Source organism: Tasmannia lanceolata, unplaced genomic scaffold (genome assembly GCF_043159265.1).
Source record: "Tasmannia lanceolata isolate RefF3 unplaced genomic scaffold, GAP_Taslan_0.1 ptg000037l, whole genome shotgun sequence".
Lineage (NCBI taxonomy): Eukaryota > Viridiplantae > Streptophyta > Magnoliopsida > Canellales > Winteraceae > Tasmannia > Tasmannia lanceolata.
The window spans coordinates 21092719-21113575 of NW_027518714.1; the positions used below are offsets into that span (position 1 = coordinate 21092719).

The 20857-nt window shown below is 41.4% G+C and overlaps 1 protein-coding gene across 1 annotated transcript in view; it reads right to left on the reverse strand.

Moving 5' to 3' along the window:
• Positions 1 to 11283, reverse strand: part of LOC143861310 (DNA mismatch repair protein MSH2-like) — a 28218-nt gene extending 16935 nt beyond the window's left edge. Inside the window, exons 1-3 of the mRNA XM_077372246.1 lie at positions 11235 to 11283; positions 10744 to 10946; positions 7556 to 7708 (exon numbers count right to left, since the gene is read on the reverse strand). Coding sequence (XP_077228361.1) covers positions 7556 to 7708; positions 10744 to 10946; positions 11235 to 11283 — 405 coding nt within the window. The remainder of the gene's footprint in view (positions 1 to 7555; positions 7709 to 10743; positions 10947 to 11234) is intronic.
• Between the last annotated feature and the right edge of the window lie 9574 nt (positions 11284 to 20857).

Here is a 20857-nt window from a genome sequence, read left to right on the forward strand (position 1 = left end):
AGGAAGAAGATTAGCGGGCAGAGGTGATGGACTGACAGTGGGAAAACCTGACATGCTCCACAGGTATAAATTTTCGGTTCAGATATAGGTGGCCCTGATGTGGTCTCTGTAGTAGTCGTCATGGGAATAATGTCCTCAGCTGGACTAGACGGGAGAGGAAGCAGCAGAGTAGGAAGCTCAACAGGAGCTGTAGGAGGATCAGAAGAATAGGGAGTATCCTCAAAGCAAGTGACATCTGCAGAAACAAAGGTTTTCCTCAGCCTAGGACTACAACACTTGTATCATTTTTTAATACGAGAGTAACACAAAAAAGATACATTTCTCAGCTCGAGGATCCACTTTGTCAAGGCCAGGAGCTAATTTGCGAACAAAAAAGGTACTACCAAAGACACATGGGATCAAGGGAAATGGATCACCTAATGGGTACAGAATATAAAACGGTGTCTGTCCAGACAAAACAGAAGAAGGAAGATGATTCGCTAAGACGTAAGCCGTGCAGGCTACATCACCCTAATAAACTTAGGGAACTTACATCTGGAACATGATAGTGCGAGTCATATCCAATAAGTATCTTATCTAGGAAGCACGGGTGCTCCCTCAGACCTCTCGTACCCATATCGGGTACGTATGGGGTACAGGTACACACGGGTACTGTAACGACCCGGATTTTCGGATAAACCCGAAATGCCACCAAAGACAGAAACTAAATGTAACTCATGAAAAATGCAGAATAATTTTTTTTCTAAATAACAAAGAACTCAAATATTATTAATCTAAATCAAACTTAGAGTGTTTAGCAAGAGTAAACTGACATAAGTAAACTGCAATTTCAAAAAAATAAAAATAAAAAAATAATATATATATATATATATATATATAAATGAAAAAGACTAGACACTCCAATGACTCGGCACGCTCTTCCTACGCTCCCTATTTATTCTCGATGTTGTCCATTGTATTAAAACCTGTGGGGAATTTTTGGTGTTAGTTCAAAGAACTATGTAGATTCATTCGGTACCTAAACAAATACAATTAAACAACTCTTGAATTTAATACAGCTTAATTCTATAGGTGAACATGTAACATAATTTATTTCTAAAGAAATCATGAACAGTAATAGGGGACATGCTATGGCATAAATCAATTTAAAACTACTATTCTAGCAACACAACAACGTTTTCCAAATGAGAAATTTATATTTTTGTTATTATCATTATTAATGCATGAGACGACTCACCCAAGACAATCAAGCTCCCTTAGCTTGTTATCCCGCCCCTAATACGTTCTAATACCCTCATCTACAAGTAGTGGGCATGAGAGACTTTTTACGACGCGCTTAATAGCCACTCCGCCTCCTGACATCATGGTCTAAGATGATGCATTTACCGCCAAGGGGGTGCGCTAAAACCCAAGGCCGGCTCGGAATTTCATTATTCCTAGACGACTCATACCTCCGCTCAATCCACCAAATTATTTTCCCAATGTCTTTGTCTCTTATCAGTCTTACTGGCATATCATCCATATCCTTTTTTTTCTTCTTTCCAATATCTTAAAGATATTTTTAGCAATTTTATTGCTTCTCACATTTTCCTTTTCCCTTTAACAAGGAATCATAACATTTCATCTTTTCCAAGCTACTGGCATAGCATCAAATTTCAACATTTGCATGCTACTAGTAGAATAAAACATGAGAGCACGATGCATATTAATAAGGAACAATCATCTTAACTACATCCTTATCATGAACAATTCTATGTCTACTAAGAATTTCATTGCATGCATATAAATCAATCATTGCTCAAGAGTACAAGTTTAGGTTACCGTCACCTACCTTAGTTATTTGTGATGTGAAAGAGTAAGAAATCATCTATGTCTGAGTAGGATTGCTACCGAATCTGAAACACAATGATATACCAAATTCTAAGTTTTCTCATTCCATATTTCCAAGTGACACACACACACCTAAGGCTTATGTGAGACCATATCATTTTATTATTCTTAATTATCTTTGTTTATAGTTACCTTTCGGTGATATCGAAAGTTTATGGGCTGTTTTCTAAAAAAAATCCATCAATAAATACCCATCTACCGGGACCAAAATCATGTCGAACGGACAAGATCTGATGCTCCAAAAATTGGTTATAATAAAAAAACGAAAATACACTGTGATTTTTGGTCTATGGATCTACGGTCCAGATTTAATTAAGGTTATTAACTTTCTAGGCCCGTGTGAGGCCAGGTCTTTACAGGGTACGTATCGGGTGCGTACACAGTATTTACAAAAAACAAAAAAAAGAGGTCGGATGCGTGCCGGGTGCGCACCCGATACGTTTTGCGTTTTTTTTTTCTTAAAAAAGGTTTATTTATTGGGGGGTTTAAAAAAAGCTTTAAAGAGAAAACTAGGGTTTTCTCTCCCTCTCCCTTCCGACGCTCCCTCTCGTCGATCTCTCCTCCGGTGAGACTCCGGCGGCGTCAAATCTCGGTGAGCCTCCATCACCGATAACTCTCTCTCTCTCTCAGTCTCTCGGTCTCTCTCTCTCAGTCTCTCTCTCTCTCCCTCGATCTCTCTCTACCTTTCTCTGTGTCACTCTCTCTCTCTCTCTCTCCATATCTTTGTTTTTTTAAGGCTTCAAGCCCTGTTTATTTGACATTGTAACATCCGATTGGGAGCCCAAATCTTATTATTGGAGTCAAAATTCTGTTTAGGAAAAATTACAGACCCCTCAAGTTTCTGACACATTCAACTCTAATCCTGACTTTCAAAACGTGACAAGTATACCCCCTGAAGTTTTTTTAAAGTGACAGAGTAGACAGCGAGGCGGAAATGACCACAATGCCCTCATCTTCCCCAACTGAAAATTAGGGTTTTCAGACTTGAAAACTGAAAATTAGGGTTGGGTTCAAACCCTTGTTTATTTATTAACATAAACCCTCGATCTAGGAGTTTTATTTGTCTTCATTCACACCATTATCATGATTTGCACATAAACCCTAATATTTTACGGCTTTTTGCTTTTATCAATGTTTTTTTCTTGAAATGTGGGTTTGATGTAGCCATGGGGTGGGGTTTCATTGTCTGTTGTGGAGGTGACAACGGTGGCTGGAGATGGCGACGGCGGTGGTGGCCGGAGGTGCAACGGCGGCGGTGGGAAATGGCGTAACCCTAATCCCTCTGCAAATGAGCGTATTGTTGTCCTCAAAATATTAACCATGGTTAGTTTCAGCCTTTCCGTCAGGTTAAACTAACGGACCGTTGACGAACGGGGTGTACTTGTCATGTTTTGAAACCTCAAGGGGTGTACTTGTCATGTTTTGAAAGTCAGGGTTAGAGTAATGTGTCAGAAACTAGAGGGGGTGTAAATGTAATTTTCCCTTCTGTTTCATTTTCACTCCAATAATCTGATTTGGGCTCACAATTAGGGGCTTAGGGTTTAGGCCCTGTTAATTTGGGATTGTGACAACCGATTGGGAGCCAAAAACTGATTTTTGGAGTCAAAATTATGGTTAATTTTGATTCCAAGAATCTGATTTGGGCTCCCAATTAGAAGCTTAGGGTTTAGTCCCTATTAATTTGGGATTGTGACAACTGATTGGGAGCCAAAAACTGATTTTTGGAGTCAAAATTATGTTTAATTTTGACTACAAGAATCTGATTTGGGCTCACAATTAGGAGCTTAGGGTTTAGGCCCTGTTAATTTGCTATTGTGACAACCAATTGGGAGCCCAAAACTGAATTTTGGAGACTCCAATAATCTGATTTGCCTACTAAAATTGTGTTCTTTTAATAGATCTTGCTATTTTGGTGATGTTAGTGTTATTTGATTTCCTCCAACTGTTTTTTAAAATTTTTATAAATATATAATAAAATATTAAAATATATTATATCCAGCGTACCCGTACCCAGTTTTTTGGAAAATCACGTACCCGTGTTGTTTCATACCCGGACCCCGTACCCGTACCTGTACTCGTGCTTGTTAGTATCTTATCTTCCTCTCAACGATGCCTTTCTGTTGTGAAGTACAAGCACGGGAGAACTCATGGATGATGCCACGGGATTCAAGAAATTATTGAAAACCATTACAGGTAGAGAAATACTCTTTGGCATTATCAGTGCGCAAGCAAGAAATAGCATTTAAATTGCTTCGGAATTTCAAAGTAAAAGCGACAAACTGCATTAAAAATTCAGAACGATCTTTAAGTAGAAACAACCATGTAGCACACAGGAAATCATCCACAAATATAACAAAGTATCGAAAACCATATAAAGAGATAGCATGTGAAGGACCCCAAACGTCTGAATGAATAAGTTCAAAAGCACTCAATGAACAAAGAACACCACGTGAAGGAAAAGACACTCGATGGTGCTTGCCCAACTCACAAGACTCACAAGAAAACAACTCGATAGAACTAGAAGGGATATTTGAGACGCTTCTCGGCAGGAGGGTGGCCCAAACGATAGTGCCACTGATAAGCATCAACAGAAGTACGAAGAGCAGCACTAGCAGGTCTCGAATCAAGATAATATAGGCTACCAATCTCATGGCCCAAACCAATCCTCATCCCAGTCTTGAGATCCTGAAACGTGCAATAAGAAGGAAAAAAAAGAAACAGAACAGTTTAGAGTTTCTGTCAATTGACGCACACACAATCGACTAACAAGAAATGAAGGAACATAAAGAACTGAAGATAAATAAATGCTATTAGAGATGGAGACTATACCAACCCCAGAGACAGGTTATGTAGTTCCATCTGCTAATGTAACAGTATGAGGTGCACTAGGAGGTGGGGATTAGAAAGAAGTAAGGAGATTAAAATTACTAGTCATGCGATGAGGTGCTCCTGAATCAATGAGCCATGATCCAGAAGCAGTTCCAGAAAGAAAACTAGACAAGCTACCTCGTTGGGCAAATGTGGCAATGGGCGACTTGCGTCTATCATGTAGGCGCACAAGTTCCTCATATTCAGCACGATTGACAAGTATTGAGTCGGGATAGGCAGATGTAGTAGGAGCAACACGAGCAGTAGAAGGGTGGTAGGGGTGAAGCTCTGGATGTAAAGCATAACAGTAGTCAATATTGTAGCCATCCATACGACAGAGGGTACAATATCGAGACCCACGACCACGAAGTCCCCTGAATCACGACCACGGTCATGGCTAGCAAGCGAGGACAAAGCGATTCGATCCATCACAACAACCAACAACAGTCAGCAACCACAACAACAATGCCAGGAACAACTAACAGCAAGCAACCTCAAACACACTGGAGGGGAACACTAGCAACCCAACATCAATCCACCAAGAACAATCAATAACAACGAAGGCCAATCACCAACCCGGGAAGACCATCATCACCACCAACGAAGCAACATAAAGAGAAATAGGGTAAAACCAAGTCGCAAACAACATTAAGTATAGGAAAATTGACAACCAATGAGCCGTCAATAGAGACAAACAACACCTCCAACAACCACCAACAATGGTGACCACCAATCAAGCACAAATAACTACACCACCAACCAACAAGCACCAAGGACCAACAATCAACACCGCCACCAACAACAATAAAAAGAAGCACTAATAAGTCCACCATCGACAACACCAATCAACAATCACCACGAACCAACAATCACCCCCTCCAAGGAGACACCAACAAGGCAGCCAACACTACCAGCAAACCACGAACAATCTGGCAACTAACAACGCAACGAACCATCCAGCGGTCGAACAACTGCGAACACCACGAATAGCCAACAACTATAAAAGGTAACCAACAACCTGTAGACAACTAGGCACCAAGATCTACCTCCAACAAGTTAACCAACAACCACGGCACGAACAGGGGATAGATAATCACCGCCAACCAACAGCAAACAATCACCAAAAAAACTCCACCACCACTCAACACCAACTAACAACCACCACCAACCAACAACAACAAACGACCAAGCACCACTGACAACCAAGTGTAGAAGCAACCAACCAACTAAGCGTAGAAGCAACGAACCACCAAGACTAGCTACAAACTAATCACCACCAACGACACAAGTAACGAGGCACAATCGATCACTACTAAAGCAAACAAAAAATTCTCTCAAACATTTCTTCAAACAGTTGGCATGCACTTTTATCCAATAAATCCACCACAGATAATCACCAATAATTCCTCTAACAATACTCGCGCGAAGACATCAACATCTAACTCCGGGACAAAGAAGAATGCACAAACACCACCCAAACATATATAGAAACAAGATGGGACGACTAATGAACGTTCCAGAACCAATCACAAGATAAAAGGGCAAGAAGAAACTAGTTTAGATCATAAATAAGTGACGATTAGGGACTGAGTTGTACTAAACTTGAGGACATGAGTGTAACACAAATCTAGGTTGTAGGGGTAAGGATTAATCGGTCCAGGGTTAGGGGTGTATGAAAAATTCACATATAGAGGTTAAGGATTGTGAAACCCCTAAAAAAAGAGGTTTGTGGGGTGTGAATGGTCCGTGGAAAAAAAAGGAATAAATAGGTTTTGGGGGGTGCGATACTAGTAGAAGATGGAAGGGAGGGTTGCAACCACGGTTTCAAATTTTGGTTTCTGAGTGCATTTCGGTCCTCACCGAAACTGAAATTTAGCCAAAATTTTGAAATTTTGGGCGAAATCTGACCAAGTCAATTCAGCGGCTATTTTTTCTCCTTTTTATTTCAACCGAAATTTCGGCAATTTTGACTGAAATTTTGGGATAATATTAAATAATTATCAAATCTCGAGATTTTTGCGTGAAATCCCTTAAATTCACGAAATTTAGGGATAAACGAAATTTTGACCGAAATTTCGGCCGAAATAAACTACCCTTTCGGGTATTATCGGTTTTGGTTTCGTTCTCCACCGAAACCCGAAATTTCGGATTTCGGTCGAAATTTAAAACCTTGGCTGCAACTAGGTATAGGGTTGAGGAAAAGTTAGAGTTAGGGTATGGAAGGAGGAGACGACAATAGTATGGAGGGATGATGTAGGGTTAGGATTTTAGTGTTCGAGGGTTAGGGTTCTGTGATGCGATTTCTTCAAGGAAGAAAAAGCTTGATCTTCAACCTTGTGCTCTAAAAATGGAGAAGGGATTTGTCTCGTCTCGTCGCGTCTTCGGATGGTGGGAGTGGGGCGTCTCGTCTCGTCGCATCTTCAGGATCATTGACACTCACTACCATAAGCTCTGATACCACGTTAAGTTCTTACATGATGATGAGATAAAGAAGAGAAGAGATGGAGAATGGCGTGAGAGAGGGTTAATGTTCTCTCCACACGAGAAATATATATACATACATACATATTTGTGTGTGTGTGATCCAATTACCAAAGTACCCTTAATGAGTGTAATGTGTCTAACAGTGTGGTGCGTCTAACAACGAATACATCCAACACATCACATAAAATACAAGCATAGAATGAATAATTAACAACAAGCAAATGGAAATATTTGCATAGAATCAGTAGAGCAAGTAATTACATAAAGTTTTTGTACCAATAGAAGCAAATTTTAACTTTTGAACTAATCATACCACTTCTTTTGTATCATTTTGAATGTCAGAAATACAAGAAAAATCTTCTAACTCAGCAGCCTTTTCTCTAGCAAGGGTGACAACTGATTCAGGAAAGTTTGCGAATTCTGCTACATGAATTCCAAAACTTTGATCGCAAGCCCCTTCCTCAACCTAAGAGAGAGAAAACACACAAAAGAAGAAAAGGTTAGAGAAAGAGCTTCAAGCTTTATATATATATATATATATATATATATATATATATATATAGGGACTTCTTATTTATATATATTATGTATACGGGATAGTAGCCTAGACAATGTGCAATATAGGTTAATGTTCTCAGAAAAAGATAAAAAAAAAAGAAATCAAATAGCTGTGTCAAATGGCAAAACGGTAATAGTAAAGTAAGATTTTCTATCACTGTCAGTCAAACCTTAATACAGGATTTTCTTTTTCTTCTAGAGAGGGAGAGAGAGGTATAATGATTTGAGACCATTCCATGGATACGTGTGTGTATAATGGCTAGCTGAAGCTGTGAAAGATTGCAATTACTATTCTTATTAATGAACTGGTAGAGGTCCACAAACCCCAGCTTACCTATACATATATAAGCTATATGAGCTCAAGCTCACGAACAGTTTTCCCTATATATGTATATACTTAATATAATTAGGGAAATGATTTCAACACAAACATGTTTTGATACAAGACGCTCATGTTTCTTGTCTTTTAGTATTTAAAGAGCTGTAAAAGGGTTTTTACGGTTCCCAAGAAGCACTTACATGACAATTAAATGCTAAAAGACAAGATACATGAGCGCATGTATCAAAACATAGTTGTGCTGAAATCATTTCCCTATTTATATTAACTATATTTTTAGGGGTACAATAGGCTAGAACATGTGCAATTTAAGTAAATGTTTTCAAAAAAAAGAAGAAAGGAAAAGAAAGAAAGATCAAAATAGCAATAATAAAGTCGGATTTACTATGGTTGTATACAAGGGCGATGCCAGATATTTTGCACTTATAGTAATTTTTTTTCTATCTTAGGGATGATTGGAAAGGGGGGGCATATTTTTTTAAAAAGGGGTAAGTATAAAAAAATATTAAAAAATAAAGGTATATTGTTTTTTCCCAAAAAATTAAGGGGGGCAATTGTCTCCCTTCGCCCCTGGTTGTATATCAAACCACACTACAAGATTGTCTTCTTCTTGAGAGAGGGAAGGGCCCCTAAAGTTGACCATATGGGCATACAATCAAAAGTGAACACCTACGGTGGTTAGTGGAACCGAAATCGACAAAGCATCAAGTGCCAGAAATCATTCAGCACTTGGTCCTCAGAAGCGGGAACCTCTCTTGAGGGAAAGAGCTTGGGCCCCTAAAGTCGACCATATGGACATACATCAAAAGTGAACACCTACGGTGGTTAGTGGAACCAAAATCAATAAAGCATCAAGGGCCAGAAATCATTCAGCAATTGGTCCTCAGAAGTTGGAACCTCTCTTGAGGGAAAGAGCTTGTCCATCACTACATTGCTTAGCAGTAGAAACACTAACACTAGCTATAACCTTTTAGGAAAGCATAAAACCTTTTACTTGTGCGATAGAGCATCACCAATGAGTGCGCTACATCAGCTCCCAATTGGGATTCCCTCATCTCATTTGTCTTGAGTTACCTCTACAGTGCACATGACCTCTGCTCATGGTTATAAACTTCCACTGACATGTGTTGCTTTCGATCAACTTCCATTGGGACGAAAGTAAGCAATGATCGAAGCTAGAAGTTAGCATGCACCCACATAACAAAATAAACCACATATACTAAAGAAACATCAATTTCCCTTTCAAAACCCTAGCCATTCTTACTCAACTCAACTCAACTAAGCCTTTGTCCCAAACTAGTTGGGGTCAACTAATAAATCCTTTAGAAAATTTTCATGAAGAAGATGAAAGAATCTACCCGGCTCAAATTGACTAAGTCTAATCCTACCCATTCTTAATTTTTCTTTTTAATTTTTTCCTATTTATATTTTTTACACCAAAGGTTTTAGACATAGTAGGACTAAGACAGAGTACATGGAGTGCAACTTTAGTAATGTAAGGAGGCGGGACGAGGATGTAGTAAGTATGACTGGACAGGAGGTACCTAAGAGGGATATCTTTCGCTATCTTGGTTCAATTCTACATAAGGAAGAAGAGATTGAAGAGGATTTTAACCATAGAATAAGAGCAGGAGTTTTGTGCGATCGTAAAATCTCTACCAAGTTGAAGGGAAAGTTTTCTAAGACAGCTGTGAGGCCAGCCATGCTATACGGCTCAGAATGTTGGGCCACCAAGAAGCAGCATGTGCATAAGATGAGTGTAGTGGAGATGTGAATGCTTAGATGGATGTGCCGACACACAAGGTTAGATCAAATTAAAAATGAAGACATCCGTAAAAAGGTGGGTGTGGCACCAATTGAGAAGAAGATGAGAGAGCACCGCTTAAGATGGTTTGGACATATCCAACGTAGGTCTTTGGACGCTCCAGTGAGAAGAAGTGACTCGTGCCAAGTTGATGGAGTAAAAAGAGGTAGGGGCAAGACCGAAAACAACTTGGGTAGAAACAGTGAGGAAAGACTTGAGGTTAGGAATATAACAGAGAACATGACCTTGGATAGGATAGAATGGAAGCAAATGATCCGTGTAGACGAACCCAACTAGTGTCAGGAGTAGACTTAGACATTTTGAGCCAGGTAGAACCTTTCACCTTCTTCATGAAAATCTTCTAAAGGATTCATTAGCCGACCCCAACTAGTTTGGGACAAAGGCTTAGTTGAGTTGAGTTGAGTAAATTTTTTGCACCAGTCATACCTACTTTTTCTCGCAACATTCTAATCCAAGAGCAAAATGAAATGCCCACAAGAAAGGAAATAGTAATTAAGATGCAAACTAAGTTCAGGATTAACTTCCCTCACGAAACCTTCATCACCCAATACCTCTTTATACTAAGCAGCAGGATCACCCAAACAAGGTCATGTGTGTGTATAACATGACTCCTCACTTGAAGGACACTAACACTACCTAATATTAAATCATATAACTTACAAGTGCAAAAACAAAACCTATTTCAATGAGAAAATAGATCCACAACCACCAGAAGATGTATAATTACATAGCATTGAATAAGAATGTTATTCAACTAAATTTTCTGAAGCTGAGCACCCACCTTGTAAAGCATAGTCAACTTGCGACTTGATGAATCAATGTGTGCACCAACATGATAATTTGCAACACCAAGAATGGGCCTCCTATGAGGTTCATGAGCAATGAATTCATGAGCTAAAGCAGTCAGTTCGTGAAAGTGAGTGGCAAACAGAGTTGGTGCTCTAGTCACCTCTACTAAGTGCTCACAAATGGCCCAAGCTAAACCTGAAAGTACAAGTGCAGGAACAAAATTATTAACAAAGTCACCATAATCTAGCGAAAAGCACCCATGCAATCAAATAGCAACGACAATAAAAATACAAGTACTTAGATATGTGGTTCAGTTACATGTACTGCCTGAACAGATTCAAAAGATGTCTTTTCATACTAATCAAAATTCACGGCATGCTGCAAATGATTAAAGAAATAAACATACAAATTTTGGCAAGTCTGGATTCAATAAACAACATAAAGATGGATGGTGTCTTAAAAAATAAGCAAAACGACTAAAACAGGGAACTGATATAAAGTCCTCAAAAAGTGACTGAAGATATTTAACCATGTTAAACTGGTATAGTGTGCAGCTTTGTCTTGTGCCCGTGTTCTTGTACATAAGGGTATTTAAGGGGCTTTATAATTTATCACTTATAGGGGCATCTAAAGTAAGCACGAAGAAGCTTATTACATGATTAAAAAAATGTGCAGAGGATCAACAAACTCAACTCCTCCACGTATCCCGCATTGCAGACTCTCCCTTCTAATCTTGCTTTAATTCTTTTCTTCTTAAAATATACCACGGTATATAAACATAACCTAAAGCAATCAAGGTTATACTTATTTTTCTTATGCTACTTTTTACGGTACATGTAAAATTTAGCTTCAGGTCATTTCTGCCATATTGTAATATTTCACTCGAGTGAATAAACAAGGGAAGCAACACTATGCGCATCATATTCAATTCCATAACTTCTACACAACCCCCTCCCCTCTCTTCTTCTCCCCCGCCCCAGCCCCAACCCACCCCCCCCCCCACCCACCCCCGTCTCTCTCTCAATATCAAGATCCATCATCCTATGATCAAAACAACATCAATTAGTTTAGAAAGTTTGGTGGGCTGAAGAGAGAAGATTTACGTATCCAAATGCCGTGTGGACTATCTCATCAGTTGCATGACACATCTCCCACCAGATTTGTAGAAAACTGGAAATTTATAGATCATGCTGCTTCTGGTTATACATAAGTAATTTATGATTGATTTTAAGGAAGTTAAACAAAAAGCTGAAAAAATTAAATTTCTGAAACTCCAGAGGCCAAATCTGGAGTGTTTCGATCTGCCCTCTTTCCCGTAAACATTTACCGAAGGGAGATTCATTCCAAACCTTATGGTTGTTGAGAAAATCCGCCGGGCAAAACAATTCGATCGTGCACAAATTAAACGGAAAAGTAAAATAAACAAGCCACAAGATGAACACCAAGATTTTACGTGGTTCGGCCAAGCCTACTCCACGGGCGAGAAAAACGATCTTCCACTATGAGAAAAACAATATACAAGGATTACAATGGATTTAACCCAAACCCACAACCCGCAATCCTTTCCTTGCCCTCTCAGCCGAAGACCATACCAGAGAGTAACCCGAGAAAGCCCGAAGAAAATTCCCAAGAGAAACACCAAGAAGAAACCCCAAGAGAAAACCCAAGAAGAAACCCCAAGAGAAAACCCAAGAAGAAACCCTCTTCTTCTTTCTCCCTTTCTCTCTTTCTCTCTCTTTCTTCTCACTCCTCTCTTTCCCCTTTGCAGCCGGACACACAAAGAGACTCTCACGCCTTGTCGCTCTCACACAAGAGATTTTATACATAGGTTTTCTCTTTCCAAAACCTAAAGATGTTTCCCCTTTTGTTTCTTGCCTTCCCACGGCAATGGAAATAAGGCAACTTTCCCAACAATGGTGAGGAGAACGGAACAAATTTACGGTTTATCAGGTACATTTTGAAGGTGCTGGAAGCACACTCTAGGGACTATTTTCTTCATGGATGGGGCCTTTTAATCTAAATTCTGTTGATCAAGATCTGTTTTTCGAAGGTTGATAGATTTGGAAATTGTGTCATAATTTTTTTTTATGATTGAAATAAGAACATGTATGAAGGTAAGTCATCTAGTAGCTCTATGACAAATTCAAGCCCATATATGTTAGAATTTGTAGAATGCGTAAGGGCATAGTTGTCTTTGTACCTTTCTTCTCTCTTAATATAAATACACAAGTGAGGGGGAGTTCTACCCTACTTACTCTCTTCTTCTCTCATATCTTCTCCAACATGGTATCAAAGCTCTAGCATTTTGATCCCCTAGGGACCACCATAGTTTTTTCTGTCCACCACCTCTCCCTCAGCCCCGAACCCTAACCCTACCCCACGACCCCCCTCTTCTCTCTCTTCCTCCCCGCCAGGAAATCCCCGCCCCTCCTCCCTATCCCCGGAACACCCCAACCCTCCTCCCTGCCCTCATACCCCCCTCCGACCCCCACACACTATCTCTCTCTCTCTCTCCAACAGCATCCATGCCCCTCTTTTTCTCCGATCTCGAGCCCTACTTTTCCGCACCAACACCCATTTAAAGCCCTACTACACAAAAAAAAACCCTAAGCTCTAATGTCTTGAATCCCCTCCACCCCTCTTGCTCTTGTTTGTGGCTTTGGTTCCCACAACTATGTCTCTATCCTTTGCATTTGTCCCTCCCGGAGCCGCGATACAACCCTTGGCCCCATTTAGTTTTCTCCTTTCTCGTATTTGTCTTTGCCGATTGTCGTGGTTGTTGTCTTCTTTATCTCTTTGTCTTCATGGAGCCTCCTATCATCGGCACGACCAATGGGCTCCGTGCAACACAACCACTTTCGGCTATTCCCTCTTCTAGTTACTCCTCCCCGGTGGAGGGCTCATTCCCACAGATGACTATTGTTAAATTGGATGGGACCAATTACTTAACAAGGAAAGTCATTGTCGAGACATATCTCCTTGCTCGAGGCAAGGTTAGCCTTATTAGCCAAGAGCCTCCCTCTTCTACTGATCCCACATATGCTCGATGGGAGTAGGAAGACACGTTGATTCACACACTTCTTTGGCAAAGTATGACGCTGTCTATAGCTGCCACCATGATGCTTCGTCCCATATCTAAGCAGATCTAGGATCACACTGCACTCCTCTATTCTGGAGATGATAGCCTCACGTGCATATGTACCACATATTCTGAGTGGATACGCTTTTGCCGTGGTGATGTCTCTCGGTGCCCATTATAGCCAGTTCGCCTCCCTCTGCCAGCAGCTTGATCTTTTTAGGCCCCTCACCTCTGACATCACCATACTTACCCGTCAGTAGGACTAGCTCCGTGTTGTCCACTACCTTGATAGTCTAGACCCTAAGTTCGTTCATCTACGTCAGCAGATCATTGGCTCCGGATTTATTCCCTTCCTCACGGAGGTCTATTCCCGTGCCCAGCAGTGTCTTCTGAGCAACTCCTCCCTAGCTGTTCTTGCTGATAGCACTACCCTGGCGGCCTATGATGGTGGCGGTCGCTCTGGTCGTGGTGGTGGTACTTTTGCCCGGGGCAGGGGACGTGGTGGCCGTGTTGGTGGTGGTCATGGCCGCTCATATTGTACTCAATGTCAGAGAGAGGGCCATCATGTCGACACTTGTTATACCCTTCATCCCGAGCTTCGCCAGACTCGCTCGGTGCATCCGACTACCGCTGGTCCTTCCAAGGCTTTGCCTTCCTCCTCTACTGCCCCCGTGCTAGCCAATGACAAATTCACTTTATCACGAGCCGACTATGAGGAGTTTCAACGCATTCGCTTAAGCGTCCTCCCTCCTACTGCGGGTTTTGCACAACCAAGTAGTTCACCTACTACCCTCATTTCTAGCTCTGGGTCCTAGACTATTGATTCGGGGGCCTCGTACCACATGACTAGGAACTCTTCTCAGCTTATCTCTTTCCGAGCTTTTCATTCTGTCTCTCAATCATTTACTCTTACTAATGGGACTACTACTCCCATCTCTGATGTAGTAGTATTTCTCCTCATCCTAGCCTTCCATTATCTTCAGTCTTATGTTTCCCTAAGCCTCCTTTTAGTTCACTTTCTGTTAGCCAGCTTACTAAAAGTCTCAATTGCTCTATCTCATTTTACCCCTCTTTCTGTCTCTTTCAGGATCTCTCGATCATGGTTTTAAATTCCAGTTTTGGTACAAACCGAAACTGAAATTCACATAAAGTCGTTTCTTTACAAGATTTGGCAGAAATTTTATAGAAATTTCACCGAAATTCCGCCAAAATGTCGCTGAAATTTCATTTTTGGACCTTTTTACAAAATTTACACCGAAATGTTATAATTTCAACCGAAATCGACACCGAAATTTTAGACATTTCAGTCGATTTTTTTTGTTTTGTTTTGAAAATTGACAATTTCATTAATACTATGAAGATTAGATTGGGGACCAGGGGTCCCTACATGCATTACATATAATCAATTAAGGGGGCTAGGAGCATGCTCCTAGACCAGTAAAAAGCCAAAAAATGATCTTCTAGGTCAACCACTACAACGAGTGCTACACTTCCATGCGTTGCCACCCTGCCGAATACCTATTTCACTTCCCTTTCGAATTCTTCATCTACTACCGCAGCTAAAAATGCCTTCATCATTCCCCCTTCCTTTCCTTTACAATGCACAATGGTCTCATTTGAAAGTGCCATATTTGTGGACCCCATCAAATCATAGCTGTGACCTGCCACGTCACTCAGACTGCTCCACCACTTTCTAGCCGGCTAATTCAAATTTTAAAAATCCCGCTCAAAGGCCTAAAGCTATTGTGCACCTCTAACCGTGCACGATAGCCAATCCATCGAATCCGATCATCGGCGGCCTCCACCTTGCGCCACCGCTCGTTCCGGGGGATCCCCATTAAACCACCCAAGCCAAAAACCCTAATCTAACCCTAGAGATCGCCATTTTTTACCCTAACTTCTTCCCCTTCAGCTTCACCAGAGCCTAAAATCCTAATCATACCCTTATTTTCACCTAATCCTAGAGCCACCATTGTTCACCATAATCTACCCTTCTAGCCCCAACCTTGCACGTCGATCAAACCCCATCTTTACCCTCCACATCCAACCTCTTCCCTTTTTTCCCCGAATCCGGGCACCCTTTTTCACACTCTTGCTACGTCCACCACTTCCGACAACTCATCAACCCACTTTCTTCATCCACCCAACCCATATCAGATCCTTTCCCCAATAAATTTGGCCCAATCAGACCCAGATCTGGCCATTTCGCACCTCCAGCTACCATTGTTGCATCCCCTGCGAGATCTGCCCAATTCCGGGCATCATCAGGCCACTAACACCTCCCTTGCCATCAAGGAAGAGAAAAGGAAAGATCAAAATATAGGAAAGATAGATCTAAGAGAAAGAGAGACCAGAGAAGAAGAAAGAGGGGGGAGTAGAAAAAGCAGAAAGAGAGAGAACAAGAAGAGATCAGAAAAGTGAAAGAAAAGAAGATAGGGTGAGAAAGAGATATCAGGAAAGGAGAGAGGGAGATCGATCGAAGAGAGAAAGATCAGGGAGAGATGGGGGAGAAAAAGAAGAGAGAGGGAGAGACAGAAGAGACAGAAGAGACGAGAGAGAGAGAGAGAGAGAGAGAGAGAGAGAGAGAGAGAGAGAGAGAGAGACGAAATAGGGAAGAGAACGCCTCCCTAGGGTTTCCATCGACCTAGGGAGGGAGCTCCAAAATCGCCTCTTGGAAAACTCTTAGAAAACTATAGAAAAAAATTACTATCATGTCGGTGGAAATTAAAAAAAAAACGAAATCATTTTCATAAACTACACGATTTCAGTAGAAATTTTGGCCCAAAACCGAAACATTGCCGAAACCGAAATCGAAACCGAAACAAAAATTTAAAACCTTGTACTCAGACTTTTGGTGTTGATTACACCGAGACATTCTCTCCTGTTGCGAAGATTCCATCAGTTCATGTATTACTTTCTTTGGCCGTTAATCATGATTGGACACTATCAATTAAATGTAAAGAATGCCTTTCTCCATGGCGACCTCACTGAGGAGCTGTACATGGAGCAACCTCCAAGATATGTTGCTCACGGGAAGATGTCCTCTGTGTGTCGCCTGTGGAAATCTCTCTACGATTTAAAGCAATCTCCGAGCATTGTTTGGGAGGTTCAGTGAAGCTGTCATGCGTTTTGGCATGAAGAAATGCGCCATAGATCATTTAGTTTTCAGTCATCAGGCTGCCGCTGGTTGTATATTGTGGATAGTATATGTTGATGACATTATCATCACTGGCAGTAATTGGCAGAAATTGAAGTGCTTCTTACAAAAAGAGTTCTCTACCAAAGATCTGGGTCGCCTAAGGTACTTTCTTGGGATAGATGTAGCATATTCTTCTCGAGGTCTCTCTCTATCATAAAGAAAGTATGTGTTGGATTTATTAGATGAGACAGGAAATCTTGGAGTGAAACCTGCATCTGTACCTATGGACCCTAATGTGAAGCTTATTCCAGAAGAGGGGAACTTGTTGGATGACCCAGGCAGATATAGGAGACTACTTGGTAAGCTCATATACCTCACAGTCACTCGACTAGCATCTCATATGTTGTAGGCGTAGTTAGTCCGAATATGACCTCCCCACGTACAACTCTCACAGGGCTAGACATCTCATATGTTGTAGGGGTAGTTAGTCCGTATATGAGCTCCCCACGTACACCTCTCACTGGGCTGCAATAGTCCAGATTCTCAAGTACTTGAAAGGCACTCCAGGGAGAGGCTTGTTGTTTAAAAGGCATGCTCATATGAGGGTTGAAGCTTTTTCTGATGCAGATTGGGATGGATCTCTAGCAGATAGGAGATCAACCACTGGGTATTGCACACTTGTAGGAGGTAACTTTGTGTCGTGGCGAACCAAGAAACAAGACGTCATAGCCAAGTCCAATGCGGAAATCGAATACAAGGCCATGGCCCACACGAGTACAGAACTCATCTGGCTGCGTTCACTTTTGTCTGAGATTGGTATTATTCCTTCTTCGCCTTCTCAGTTGTATTGTGATTGTTAACTTACCAACTTCTCCAAAAGCTTGAGCTGTTGGAGAAATTCATTATTTATCTTTTATACTTTAACACTCCCCCGCACGTGTGGCCCACTTGGCAAACACGTGGCACATGTGGTCCCACTTTGGGCCGACCATCGCATGTGGATTTTTGCTATCAGAGAGGTTTGAACTCGAGACCTTTGGCTCTGATACCATGTTAACTTACCAACTTCTCCAAAGCTTAAGATGTTGCAGAAAGGCGTTATTTATCTTTTATACTTTAACAGTGATAACAAGGCTTCAATCCATATTGCTACCAATCCAGTCTTCCATGGACGAACGAAACATATTGAGGTGGACTGTCATTTTATTCGTCAGAGAATCCAAAAGGGGGAGATATGCACAATGTTCCCTCGATTTGTGGATCAGCTGACTGATATATTTACATAGTCGTTGAGTAAAGCTAAGTGATATTTGTAACAAGCTAGGAATGCATGATATATGCATTCGAGCTTGAGGGGGAGTGTTAAAATATGTAGCATGACTAAGGGCATATTTGTCTTTGTACCTTTCTTCTCTCTTAATAGAAATACATGAGTGTACCATGACCAAATTGCCTTTCTAGGTTTTCGATTTGGCGGACCGTATGCCTTATATTTTGCCTGGACTGTCTGCCCTTGCAGATTTTCTATCTAGCAGGCTCTGCACCCTAATTTTTGCCTAAGCTGCCCTTCCGGGTTTTCAGCTTAGCGGGTGAATAACCCTAACTTTTGCCTAGACTGCCCTTGCGAGTTTTCAGTCTAGTGGGGTCTAAGACTCCATCATTTTATTTTTATTTTTCTGTTTCTCTACAAACTTGGGCCTAAAATACACCAAAAGGACTTTCAGGTAGGCTTAGGTTCAAGCAGGGTAAACATTGATGTGTTTGAATGTATTTAAACCGCATCTGGACCCTCCAGACTGGATAAAGAAGAGAAGTGAAGGATGGAGAGTCTCCACTAGGGAGCTCCACATCTAAATGATGTATATATAGGCCCAAACTAGGACAACAATGTACAATGACTACAATACCCTCTACACTATAAGTAATGACTAAACTACCCCTAATACATGTTATTCAACACTCCCCCTCAAGTTGGAGTGTAGATACTATAAAGCTCCAGCTTGCTACAAAAAACTACAACTAAAAAGTACAATAAAAAGACAACACATCAAAAGAGTACAATAAGCCCATACACATCCAGCTTGGTATAACACTCCTCAAGCTGGTGTGGTGAATATTTAATGAAAGCATAATACTAAAAAGGGTAGCAGCGGCTACAATAACAGCATCAAGATCAATGACCATTAAAAAGAGCAGCTCCCCTAAAGTAGCAAAACAGCAAGAGCGATCAAACAGGGCCTCCCCCCTGAAGGAGAGCACGGCGAACAGATCTGCATATCACGAGCAATCGAGGCGCCATGCAAGGAACAAATACGATCCAGCAAGCAAAAGGGGCACACCAAAAGTGCGCACAACGAACATCAACGAAGCAGCACAACGCCAAGTGAGAGGATAACAACCGATGGGGAAATCATCGGAGACAAGGTCGGCGGGAAAATCATCGCTTGGAGTGAAGGGATAAATAGAGAAAAAAAAGGATAACCAACCAACGATGGGGGAATCATCGTCTGGCAACTAGGTCGACGACATGAACATCGTCACCTGAAGACAAGAAGAAAATGAGGAAAAAGATAAACCAACCAACAATTGGGACACCATCGTCTGGAGACTAGGTCGACGGTATGAACACCGTCGCTTGAAAAGAGCCGAACAACAATGGGAAAACCATTGTCCGGAAACGAGAGGTCGACGGGAAAAGACTGTCGCCAGTAAGATAGTCGACCAATTATGGATATGGAAGCCATCGTTCGGACAAGGAGGGAGAAGATAACCAACCAACGATGGGGAAACCATTATCTGCAGACAGGGTCGACGTCATGAACATTGTCGGCTTGTCGTCTAAAGAGGAGCCGACCAACGATGGGAACACCATCGCCTGGAAAAGAGAGGTTGACGGGAAAAGACAGTCACCTGTAAGAGTCGGGCCAATGATGGATATGGAAGCCATATCCATCGAAGCCATTGCTCGGATAAAAGGGGATAAGGCATAAAGCTGAGAAGACAAAGACTGACTAGGGAGCACAACAACACTCCCCCTTGGGCGAAACTACATTAGCCCGGAGAAGACAAGACAAGGAGGACAATATCAAGACAATACGAAGAGATAAGGCATAAAGCCAGACAACACGAAGAGACATGAAAAACTATGAAGCACGGGAACTCTCCGGAGGCCCACGCACCTGTGTCGGGTGCGTATTGGGTGCGGGTGCGCCTAGGTACTCCCTGGGTGTGTACCGGGTACGCACCCAAACATCATTGGGAGGATGAGGGCGTACCCGCACCCTCCGAAGGCCCAACGTACCCGTATCCTATATTTATAAATCCTCATTGTTGATCATCTTCAACATGGAGATGAAGATGAAATCTAAGCTTTACAGTAGATTGATCTAGGGTTTAGAATGAGTTAGGGATTCAAGTAGGTGAAAAATTAGATCTGACATAGGTTTAAATGGAAGATAATCGAAGCATAAGATGATCTTAGGAATCTGCTAAAGTTTGAGCTCGCCGGAGAAGAGATCTGGCCGGAATATCAACCGGAAAACGATCGAAGAAGATGAAGAAGGGAAAAAAGCTAGGGTTTCTCTCTCTTTCTCTCTCTCTCTCACTCTGTCCTAATTTTCCAACGAGAATGAGAAAATCCCCCCAATGAGAGAGCTGTGCTCTCTATTTATAGAAATCACAAATATTTCATCCCCTCTTCTTAACAGTAGACACCCCCCCTTTGGTGAATTTAGTTTGTTTTTGCCCCATGAGGGTGGTCCACAAGATGTTTAATGAAAAATTATGTTAAATGATCTACCCCCTTTTAGTTACTGGACACTCCCTGCATAAGATATTTATTTCTTGTCTTTTGTCCTTTTTCTTACTGGACAACCCCCAAGATGTATG